Source organism: Camarhynchus parvulus, chromosome 2 (assembly GCF_901933205.1).
Source record: "Camarhynchus parvulus chromosome 2, STF_HiC, whole genome shotgun sequence".
In the NCBI taxonomy this organism is placed as follows: domain Eukaryota; kingdom Metazoa; phylum Chordata; class Aves; order Passeriformes; family Thraupidae; genus Camarhynchus; species Camarhynchus parvulus.
This window is the reverse complement of record NC_044572.1, coordinates 22,823,047-22,835,494: the sequence shown is the minus strand read 5'-3', so window position 1 is coordinate 22,835,494 and position 12,448 is coordinate 22,823,047. Positions and strand designations below refer to the sequence as shown.

General features: G+C 38.2%; 1 protein-coding gene across 7 annotated transcripts in view; it reads right to left on the bottom strand.

Annotated features, from left to right (window-relative positions):
* CDK14 (cyclin dependent kinase 14) overlaps positions 1-12,448 on the bottom strand; it is a 345,182-nt gene that overhangs the window by 267,610 nt on the left and 65,124 nt on the right. The window contains exon 1 of one of the 7 annotated variants that reach the window (XM_030944183.1): positions 10,526-10,654. The exons of 5 other annotated variants lie outside the window; for them this stretch is intronic. Coding sequence is in view for 1 of the 2 variants with exons in the window: in XM_030944181.1 (XP_030800041.1) it covers positions 10,266-10,340 (75 nt within the window). In the remaining variant the exon portion in view is untranslated. Of the gene's footprint in view, positions 1-10,265; positions 10,477-10,525; positions 10,655-12,448 lie in introns of those variants that run through there. One more of the 7 variants, XM_030944181.1, reaches the window with a different exon arrangement.

The following is a 12,448-nucleotide window of genomic DNA, read 5'->3' as shown; positions in this document are numbered from 1 at the left end:
CATTTAGCCAATTTTTTCCCCATAAAGAACACTGCTGAAGTTAAGAGACTGAAATCACAAGAAGAGTAATTTTGCTCCATGTGTAAAGCTCCATAAGAAGCCCATTAAATAAATAAAAATCACTATAATCATTCATGCAATCATTTCTAAATAAAGATGCCTCTTTGAATCATTTTAAATCTCATTTCAAGCAGTACTCCTTAATCTGCATTTGGGATTAATGTGAAAATAATTAATGGTGTATCAGATGTAGTTATTGTAATACAGTTTCAATGCAAGATTTTTTCACTTCATCACTGTCACCAAAATTAAGAGGTCCCAAAGAAACAGGATTCTCAAAATTAAAGGTTGCTAGACTAATTCATTTAGTGTTTAAAGTCATATAGCATTGAAAGAGTGAGACTGATCAGTTAAACCATGTAAGTAATTTATAGTCTTACAGTTCATGAATTTTAAAACAGTCATGAATGACCAGGTACTTAGTAAAATATAGCCTGTCCCATAGCAGTGAAATTTATTCATATGAGTAGAGATATCCTCAGTAACAAAGAACAACCAATTCTGGCAGAACAGGTCAGACATCTTACCACACAGAAGAAAAAATGTTTAAAATGCTTGTCTAGTGTAAAGACACTCTGCTCTGGAGCTCATAACATCTTTCAGGAAGATGCATTATATCTGGGTTTTAATTCTTACATTTAACACTACAAATGCTTATTTAGGTCATCCAGTGGATACAGACTTACGTAAAATATTTTTAAAATTGCCAAACAGCTACTATTTTCTTTTGGTTATTGCCACTGTGTAGATTTGGGGAGAAAATTGACTGGTTGGGTAAAAACCAGAGTGGACATCCAAAAATGTTACTGAAAAATCTGAAGGAAATATCTGAATTCCACCTATTTGCACCATTCCAGGAGATATAGTATGAACAGACCCGATACAGGGAAACCCAAGATCTAGCATGCAGCAAGAAAAACAAAAATTAAAATTACTGAGTAATGTGAGGTAAAGAAGTCAACTTCTCCACAATTCCATTTTTCTGTTCACAACAGTGATCCTGCCCCTATCACAAGCAGAAACTGGGAGTGCTAATTAAGTTTGTAAAGCAGTTGGGCTTTTTAAAGTGAAAAGTTATGAAGATATAGACTATAATTTGTAGAGCCAAAACTCACTGGAAGTAGTGCAACAATCTCATTATTACAGACAATAAGACTTAGCAGTTGCATTTAGCTGAGAGATATATTAAAAAAAATATGGTTAGGTGACTACTGGTTCAACAGCTGAATTACTTAGAAAGTAAGCCTGCCATTAATTTTTGCTGGAAAAATCCTCTCTGGATACAAGTTTTTATTACCTTTTATAAGCACGTTATTTTCTATCATGCTTTGGTACCATGGCAATTGAGAACACAAGTCATCTGCAGATTTTGGCATCCCTGGAATTTGACATTTGCTACTTATAAAACACAGTTTGGGAATGTTCTGGAGTATTATAAGCAGCTTTGTTCAAAATAAAAATGCAGCTATCTGCAGATTCATTCTCTTTGCAGAACAAAGCAATAGGGAGGCTCTTTCTCGTTTTAAACAAAAGACTTGCCTGCTTCTTCTCAGTCCATCTGGTAGCACACTCCATCCTCCCCAGGAGAGGGTCAGCAAATGACTGCTGCACCCACAAGCAGAAACATGCACAGGTTGAGAAGAGAGCTCAGTTGGTGAAAACTCTACAATACGGGAAAAGATCCATGAAGAGCAAGAGATGAGATAAGGGAGCGGATAAAATTGTGAAAGGGGAAGTAGAGCATGTAATGCTGCACAACATCACCAGCCAGCTCATACCAGAGCTACCAGTGCAATCAGGCTCATACTTGAAAGAGGTCCTTGAACACACTCACCCCTCCCTGTAATCACCTACACCAGCCCTTTGGTTTGAACGTTTGATGGGCACAGCTAAAAGAAGCTGAAAGAGAACTTGAGTAAGAGAGGGAAAGAAAAATAGGGAGGTGGTAGAAAGGAAGGAAGATGCAAGGAAAAAATGGTTGTAAAATAAGACACTTCTTTTCCTCTCCTGATGGCCTCTCTCTGTGTCCCAGAACTATAATTCATATTCTTGGGTAATATTTATTTAACTTTAATTGGCTACAGAGATTGCTAGCAATGCTAGCTATGAGCTAGCAAATGCAATTGAAAACAGAGCTCAGAGATTGGAAATGGTATTGGGGATATGGTATGTTCCTTGCTGTACCTACCACAAACTTACTCATGCACCTCCCACAGCCCATCTCAAAGGCACTTGCCCAAAATGGCCGTTTTATTTCCAAAGTCAAAGCTGATGTTAAACCAACTGTCATTGTCATATGGAAGAAGGCGAATATAAAAAGGTCACTGAAGTGCCAGATGGGAGAATTTTTGAACTAAAAGCTCTGACATTAATTCTCTGTGTTTGTCTGAAAGACTGAACTCAATGAGCTGATTAAATGTCTGTGCTGAATTGCCAAGTGAGAAAAAAGTCTCACAGAAAGGCCAACTGATCAGACCTGGGGTAGGAATCCCAGTAGCATAAAATTCTGAAAACATTTTTACCTTCATCAAGAAAAATAACATTTTAAACTAGAAGTTAAAACTGGTTACACAATTTTTTCCTTTCACCACCAACACACCAAGAACTGCAATACAGAACATATTTATTCTGCTAACTTGACACCTAAATATCAGCATAATTTCTGAAGCAAGCACAATCCTGAAATTAGGAGTTATTGAAAATTATTTTAGGTGCCCTCAATGTGGTAAAGAGAAGCTCAGCATTTCTATTTTTTTTTCTCTTCATAGCACAGCCTAGCTTCAGAAAAGAGTTTCTAATCCATTAAAGTTGATGTTCCTCTCCTTGCAGAGAAAAAAGGTCCAGTTTTCAAGAGAGTCTGGATTAGACCTAAATAGATTTTAGGTCTATAAAAGCCTACATATGTCCTCAAAGCAAAACTCTGTTCTGTGACAAGAGATGTGAGGAGGAGTCACCTAAGGACAGGGTCTCAGATAAAGGTCACACCAAAGTCCTGCCAGCCTCTAACACTCATGAAAAGAGACAGAAACTCAACGGAGCTGATCTAAAGGGGCATTTTGTTCTATTTCTGTACTGATGCCCCAAAATACAGTAACTGTGTTAGTAATAAAGCCTGGCAAATAAATTATTTTACTTGCACGGTGTTCACATTTGTCACACCGGTGTGTAATGCAATGTGCCATGCAAGCCTTTCCTGAAATTGCAACCAGGCTGCTGCTTCCATTAACCTAGGACCAGACTTGCTGCATCCAAAAGTAGGAGGGTCACTCCTCCAAAAAACCAAACAGGAGGGCACAGTTGAGGATCAGCAGGGACATCAGTGTGGGAGAGGCAGCTTCCAGTGCCAGGCACGAGCCAAGGATGCCTTGGTAACAAGAAAGGTGGTGGAGAAAGTGTCTGAACATAAACACTCCTGAGAAATTGTGACAGGTGGTTTTTATACTCTTTTACTTAGTTACCCACTTGTATCTGTTGTCTATCCTCCTCTGTAACCATATGAACAGGATTTAAAAATAAAGATTAAAAAAGTATTTTCAATCCATTTTCCTTATCAGCCTCCTGCTCCAACAGATGGCTACATGTGCCAGTGCTAGTTTATACAGTTTTCTTTCCATAAGTGCATTATTAGTGTCTTTGTGAGAATAGTATATTATGTCTTTCTGAGTTTACAGGTTTATAATTTTATTTTATCCTCCAAAACTCCCCCTGATCATGAAGTTATCAAAGGCATATCCATAAATGCAGTAAGTCTTCCCACTGCCAAGTTCAAGTGTGAGAAATCTTGAGAGACTTGACAACAAAATGCCTATTCTTGCTAGATTCTGAGGCTGTCAGTAAGGTTTTTAAGAAAATAAATTGTAAACAACTCCATGCCTTGAAAATAGGTTCTACCCAGTTCCTTTAGGCTGCTTTGCCTATCCCTAGCAAGCCTCTTGATTCTTCCACAGTTATCGTCAAGTACGTCAGACTGAAACTAAAAAAAAATTGTCCTCTTACAAGCCGGGACTGCAACAGAAACACTGCTGTGGGTGAGATCTGGCCATGTAACTGACAGTCTATGACTTAAGCCCAGCTACTCAGACCTTTCACATATATGCTCTTCACATAAATGCTGAAGAGCACTTTTTAAATTAAAAGATGAAGGGGATAGGTCATGTAATCATCTTTGTGAAATATATACATTTGCAGGTGGAAAGTTTTTTTGCAGTTATCTTTTGTCTGGTGTGATGACAACCTTCATTGCAATGAAGCAGCATGCATGTTGCATGATCATTAACAAATCAATCCCACTCTCACATTAGCTTCAGCAGATGTTTTAAAAGCACTTTGCAAGAAATAATTCAAAACTAGAATGGCAAATTAGTTTAGCACTTTTTCCTTCAGAACATGTCCTTCATTAAAAAAAATCTACTTGCTTCATTCCTTTCCCTGTTTTCTTCATTTTTCTTCCTTTCTTTTCCTTTTTAACTATCTTTAGCAAAAGCCAGACAATAAACTAGGTAATGGGAGTTGCTTGCTTCATTCTGCTAATGCATTTCAAAGTTTCATTTTAGCACCAAGAAAGAAATCTCTCCTGCTTTTACTTGCTTCGTCCCTGAGGTCAACAAACATTCAGGTTGAGAAATGCAGCATCCAAGGCAGATGAATGTCACAAGAAAAGACAAGCTCTCTGAGCGTTTCTAGATCTGTTCCTCTACATATTATCTTCCAAACCACTGCATTTGACAAAGTATCCTCTATCAAATCAGCAAAGTATAAAGGTAGAGGCAGAAAAAGAGCTTCAAGTTTGTCATTATTCTCTTGTGCAAGGAATCTTCAGAGATCTGAATAACCTACATTCCAACTCTGTCTCCCTGAAATCTTACTAACAGCCATCCGTGACCTTTCTGCCACTGCTTTCTTTCATGGAAGTTTGAGAGTTCAGACAAGGATGAGAAACCCAGTTTCACAAATAATTAAATGAAAAGTCCTCATCTGTGTTTGGATTTCATATACACCTGATTTCTTTTCTTTAACTTGTTCTTTCTGGTTTTTTTCCCCTCAGACAAATGACCTGGTTACAGAATTCTATAAAACTTGAATGAAAAGTCTCAAAGGAATTTTCTAGCAGCTACTACAGGTTTGCCAGACTTGCAGCAGCACAATAACTTTCAAAGCAAAAAGGAATAAGGGAGCATAATGAAACTTGCTTCTCAGCACATAATGTGCTACACTGAAAAACATGCTATATCCTACAATTCAGAAATTAGGCAGAAGCATAATTGAAAATTATAGCCTATTAAGTTACTCAAAATATGAAGAACACTATAGTATATCTTTTCTTGCCAAGATGCATAAAACTTAAAATGGAGAGATTGCAAGCTTATACTGAGAAGAGCTCATCATAAGAAGGATGGCTACAATTTTATAATGAGAATTCTATGAACAGTCTAGAGATAATACTTATTTTAAAAAAACCAAAATCCTATGTATTTCAACAGAGAAGTGAAAATCACTGCTGCTTCTTTGATGTATTCAATCCAAAACTTGTGCTATAGTAGAGTTATGACTGTGCTCAAATGAATTTTAAAGAATAAGCTGTAACAGTACAAAGCAGCCAAGCCTTCTGCAGTTGGTGTCAACTTGCACCTCCAAAGCTGTGAGTTCATCATGAATCACTTTCAACAAGCAACAAATTTTGAGAATCAAATTGGTCAAAAATCACATCTATCATTAGAACATCAGTGTAAGAAGTCCTCCAACCTTACAGTACATTAAGTTTTTCATGACAAAATTGTGACAAAACTGAGAGTGATTGTAGATATTTTGCATAACTTACCCTGCACAGCTGCCTACCAGCAGTACAATCACATTTTATAATTATATAATTTTATGTATCTAGACATCTTTGCCAAATACAAAATTTCTTGCAAACTTGAAAGTTATGGGGCTGGTTCCACCACTTTCCCAGGCAGCAGCAAAACCAACAACTCCATCATTAAACTGTAGAACTTTTCAGGACAAGTCTTCAGCATTACATTAAAATAAAATTTCTATAGTCAATATTCAACAACAGAAGCAATTTGTTCATTAAAACCCTCACTATTTACAGGGAAGTCTGGGCAAACTTATTTTACACATACTCTCTAATGGTTTAAATATATTTTCTGTGTACTTACACAAAGATTTAATAAAATGGAGAAGGACATATTCAAACACTCTAAGCCTGTAGACTGAAAAGCATCAGAAATGAATTAAGTGAAGCTAAGCTTTCACAATATATAAATAGACTTTATGCCTTTTCCTAGTGGTTTTACTTCCTCACTGCTCACTTGGCAACATTTGGTATTTTCTTCTTCAGGTAAGTTGTATACAATTTAATATTACACTACAAACATCAACACAGCAAAACTGAAATATAACTGACATAAATTCTATTCCATTTCCTGGATAGAATGATACAGACTGGATCAAAAGCTTGCTGATATGATATTTGTTATTAGCTTAGCTTATTTTACATTTATATAACATCTAGCTTAAGTTTATCAAGTTATTTTTCAATCAGAAGCTGTAATAGAACTAGTATGCTGGATGAGATAGCAAATTCAGCTCTAGAATCATTGTACACAAATTCCAACAATAAGTCCTACAAATATTTGCAAAATAAAATAAAAATCTCCACTCACACTTTTCACATAATTTCTGACTAGCACACCAAAATAAAGACAACTAACAGATGAAACTGGATGTTTCCGTGACCTCTGCAGGCCAGTCCAGAACTGATATAGCAACTTCAGAGGAGCCCGTCCACACAGGAATATGATAAACAAAAGAGCAAGATTACCAGCAATGCAGAGAAAGCCCAGAAGTTACTTCTACAAAGGCAAAATGATGTGTTTATGGAGTTGATAATCCAAAATCACCCCCTGAATTCAACATTCAGTACTATGTTAAATTACTCTTTCACTACTTGCTTTTTGCTAAACTGCTAAATCCAGAAATATGTGTAGGTTTCTGTTAGGGAGTGGAATTAAATATATCAGTGAAAAATATGCCTCACATTAAAGAGATGCATATAACCAATGATTCTGACAATATACAATACAGTTATGTCAAAAGCAAAAAGCAGTCACAGAAAGGTATTCACAGAACCATACCAAAACACAGAAGTCACCTTGTGGGTGGAAGGAGCACTTTAGGAGTGATGGAGTTGCTATTGGGAGAACTTGTCCTGAAATTAACATTATAATAACAGTATTAAGAAAAACAAAATCCTTAAGGGTCAGATTCTTAACATGATCAGTACACTCCTTCCTAATCTGGTAGCAGAAAAAAACCTTAAATATTCTGGAAGCCAGCATGGACCTAAGAGAACTAAAGTTCAAAAAATAGTAATTAACCTCTTCTTACCAAACTAAGAAGACCAGCTAGTCTTTTCTTTAGTTCAGAAACAGGTCTTGAGAACTGATATTGCACAGGCTCTCTGTTGCTTCAGGTAATATTTGCTAGAACACTCCTATTCATTTCAACAGGGATTGTAACCTGTAATTATCATTGTAGCAATACCTGAAACACTTAGGAATATTTTAAGGCTAGTATTATTAAACCCAATTTACAAACCATGCCCAGCAGTCCCTGACAGCTGAGTATTTTTGCCTTTCTGGGACTTCAAAGGGAAATAACCCCAACAGAGCTGTCTGGATCTGCTCAGCAGTTCCCGTGACCTTTAAGGGGCACATCTGCACTCACATCTATACCGAAGTTGCTGAACCTGACAGCCCAAATTCTCACCCACCCCAGGCTGAGTACTCACACACACTCTCACCCCAGCAAACTCCTGCTGATCCCAAAGACACACCCAGGGCAGCTACTGAAATCTGCAGGGGCAAATGCCCAGTGGAAAAAGTTCAAAGATTTCCCTTAAAAAACAAAATAATCCCTCACCCCTTCCCTCCACAGCTGGAGCCCAGCAGAGCTGCCCTGTGGGACCAGCCAGGCACCCTTGCTCTTCAGCCCAATCACAGCCCCTCCATGGCTCTACCCATGTTCTCATCTGTGGGGCCTCTCAGAGAAAAAAGAACTGCCTGCCTGAGACAGGCAGAGCACCTGCTCAGAGGTCAGCCCTCCAAACAGCCCACCAATGCTAACAGTGCCAGGGGAATATGTCAAAACCTGTTGGAGCAGATTGGGTTTTAGAGATTTTAGGTACAGGTTTTGTTTAAGATTTATACAGCAAAATAACAAAAATAAAGGAAAAAATGATAGGTGACCATTTTTACTATAGGACATCAATGGCTGGCCAACCTTGCACTTAGATGAGATCTTGATGATATTTTGCCTGCTCAGCTACAACTCCTTCAATTTCTTTCTTCCTGGAGTCAGGGTCACTAAGGAGACTATGGCAAACACTCACTCCTCAGGTAATCCCTTATTTCCTGCTGTAACAGACCCCAGTCTCACTACAAAACTGATTCACACAAGGTTCTTTATAGTCACTGAGCACTTGGCAATAACTGCCTATTAAACTATGTATTTCTTCCCTTTCCCATCTGTGTTCTTAAGTTTTGGCCACATTTTGCACATTTTAAGTTAAGTTTTCCAGCTAGTTAATTTGGGATCTGTGTTTTACTAAGTGTTACCACTGGGAATATTATTTATCAATAAAATATGTCTGAAACATTATTCTTTCCTTAAGCTCAGAAAACCAAAACACGAGAACCCAGAGACAGTAGTAACACAGCTAACAGAGATTATGACTTTAGGCTTCGGGAGAAGAAACACTTCTAGAAGGATGATGGAAGCAACAAATTTCACATATACAAGTAGATGAAAAGATAACGCTAGGAGAAAAACACAATTTAAAATTTGCTGTAAAAAAATCCTTCATGCCTGGACTTCCATTCGTTGTACAATATGTGTGCAAACACAAGTGGTTGGATTACTTCTATGCATTAAAAAATGGTTTGCAATTTATTAATAGGCATGACAATATAAGCAAAGGAAAGCTTCCAAAATCATAAAAGAATAATACAACTGAAATAAGTCTTTCAATAGAAACATTATGGGTAATTCTCAACAACAACAACAAAAAAAGGCATCTCTACTTTCTGAGAAAGAACCGTGCATATTAAGGTTGAATATAGTGTGAAACTGACCACCTCACGTCATTTACATCACAGTATATACAGCATTTTTAAAGAAGGAACTCCAGCAAAATAATAATGAAACATTCATAAAATAATTGATGTAGGACTGAATCTTTACCCCTTAATCACAGTCGGTGACAAAGAAGAAGAACCCTTTAATTGGCAAGTACAGAAAAAGAAAACATGAATCCCTGTCAAACTAGTTATTTGATCCCACACTGATATCCAGCTGATCTCTTCCTGGAGTATAATTCACATGCTGCATAAAGATAAGCATCCTCCTCTAGAAAAAAAAACCCTTTGCTTTCGTCCTTAACTAGTAAAAGCAAAAACCATCTCTCATCACTCTACCGTTACTATCACAGTTCATTTCCTTTAAATAGTAGAACATATGGTGAAATACTATTTTTTTGTTTAGCTCCAATGGATTTCTGTTGAGAGTTAGTTTTCTATGGCTTGATCAAAACTGAAACACACTAGCTGCCAGTTAAGTCATCAGAAATAATTCTAATAATTCCATACTATGGCCACATTTTAATCTTTCTGTCTTCTATTAGTGGTAACTGCTGCTCTTCCTCTCTTTCCCTGAACATGCTGCTGCTCTAAGCTTTCATATGTGAAATATTCCTCTAAGATCCAAACCGCTGTCAACACACTCCTACATAAGCATTCAAGAATGACTACCTAAAAAGACTACCTCACTTTTTGTTATATTAAATAAAGACAGCGTGCAAGAGGAATAAAATCATGACAGAGGTTAACAAGGCAAAAAAATATTCAGACATCCATGAAATAGTATGTTTCTATAAAGGATCATTTTAATCTTATCTTCTGCCACCCAGCAAATCTGTAACTGTTACAGACATTTATTCAGATATAGCAAGATGCACAGACTTGTTAGCAGAGATGAAAAAGTGGCTGATCACGTCCTTCACTCACTCATCCCAGAGGGCGTTCAGCCAAGCATGTATCGGAAAAAATTGCCCATACTATCCTCTTAATACAATTATAAATAAGGCTGCCAGAGAGAGAGATACAAAGCTGTACCGAGAAAAGCACGGCTTTTAAGCCATCCCCTACCTTTTCCCTGGTATTTACAAACCGCAGGCAGTACTGCTGGGGAATCTCACCAGGGTGGCTGCCGAGAGGTCTCATGTGGCGTTCCCAGCTTTCCACCGCCTCCCTCTGCCTGGATGTTAAGCATTCCCGAGAAAACCCACCCTGACATGCACAGAATGAATCCTGCTCAAGTTGGAAGCATGTGATAACTGGGCTTCAGGTTGAAACAGGAAACCTCAGCACCCAATTAATCCCAGAGATTTAAACAAGCCCCATCTTACCGTTTTGCTGTTGCCCAGATCAGGTCAGATTCACCTGCAACTCTTTGGCATCTCTCTAGCAATGTTAGTGTTTGCAGTCAGGCCGGGCTCATTCAGCAACTGAATTCACATCTTTCTGCACTAGCAAGCTGAAATGGTACGGCTGTACTACAGCTAAGAAAGGGGGAAATCTAAAGCAGCAAACAAAGAAATCCCTCAAGACAGGGTAATCCCAGTGGAGCAGAATATAAAAGGTACAGATGAGCACCGAGAGTACAATATTTCTCTGTCTAAATTTCATCAGCAATACTATGTTCTTTCTAAAAAGATTTTTTTTTTTAATATATGATGGACTTGCCTGTGGAGTTCCCAGAAAGGCAGAGTATCCAGGCTCTGCAGCAGCATTGCAGCCAAAGTAACCATGCATATGCTATCTAGGCAATTTACAGCAGTCTTTTTGAAAAGATATTGATTTACAGTGTAGCACTGCCTCAACCCAACACAGAACTGCAGCCAAAATAGCTAATGGTGATTTCACAGGAATTAAGGGGAAAAACTCAACATTCAATAAAAGGATGAAACTAATCATTCCCAATTCAATTCTGTCCCAGCCATGAAAGATATCAGCAAGTTCTAGAGTGACAAAATGACATTATTGAAATAACCTATGGGCCCCTGGAAACAAGCACTATGAATACCACTATCCACTTTTACATAAACAATAAATATTAAAAAGTATTAAAAATTTATTGAGTCAAAATATGAACCCTCAAGTTAGTTTCAGCATTTTAAGGATGAAACTTAGTATTTAATTTATGAATGCACAAAATACACAAAGCTGTGAGTAAGCAATAGACACCTACTCCGTGCTTGGAATCGACTACTCAGCCCAAGAAAACTTGAGTGTGGTAGGAGGGAAAAGAGAGCAGCAGGAGCAAACCCTGGCAACCCTCAGAGAGAGCTTCTCCAAAAAGGAGGCAGTGCATCTTCTCCATCTCCTACTCCTACAGCAACCCCTGCTGGCCTGTGCATCAGATGGCTCCTGGCTCCCCAGAAATCTCCTGGGGTTGGGGGAGCACTGGGCAGACTGTACTAGGACAGGGAACAGTAATGTGTACATTGGCGAAAGCTTCAGGAGGAGAAGAATGCAGCTCAGCTGAGATGGCATCTTCAACATCCTGAAATATTTTTCATTTTTATGTAATGATGAGCTACAATGAACTAGCAGGCAAAACAGAGCCCTGGCTCACACCCTGGGCAGCTCCAGTGACCCTCATCACAGAACCATTGGAAATGGGCTCCCCTGTAGAGCTCCACTTTGAAGAAAGCAGAGTGTGCTCAAACTCAACTCATTTGAGTTTGAGCACCATCATCACCAAGCCTTACACATGTTGACATACTTGCTCACACCTGAACCTAGCATTAGTGGCTCCAGTAACATATAAAACTGAATGCCATAAGCAAATACTATAAGACAATTCCAAACTTACGTAGTAGTTGTTATCTTTTCCTCTCCTTTTCCCAACCTTAATCACAGGGGCATCTCCAGACTTCTCCATTTGTCAGCTTGGTTTCTAACCAGATAGGCAGCTTCAGATCTCCTGAAAAAATATGACTTCCACCCTCTTGAACAAAACTTTCTTCTTCTCTCTCGAGTGTGAGGCCCAGAAGAAAACATGAATAAGCGCTTCCAGTCAAAATTATGAGAAAATATTTCCACAGTGTTTACAATTCTTGGCCTTATTCTGTCAACAATAAATTTGTCTGAGGCTGAGGGAGAGCAGGACAGAAGGATGCTCAGGAAAAGAAAAAAAAAAGATAGTGAGTAAGCACCTGCAAAGACTAATTTGTGCCAAAAGACAGGCACCATGTTAAGGGAAAAGTGGTGGACAGCCATGGAAAGAGGAAACACAGAAGACAAAAAAGGCAAGCCAGAAAAACACA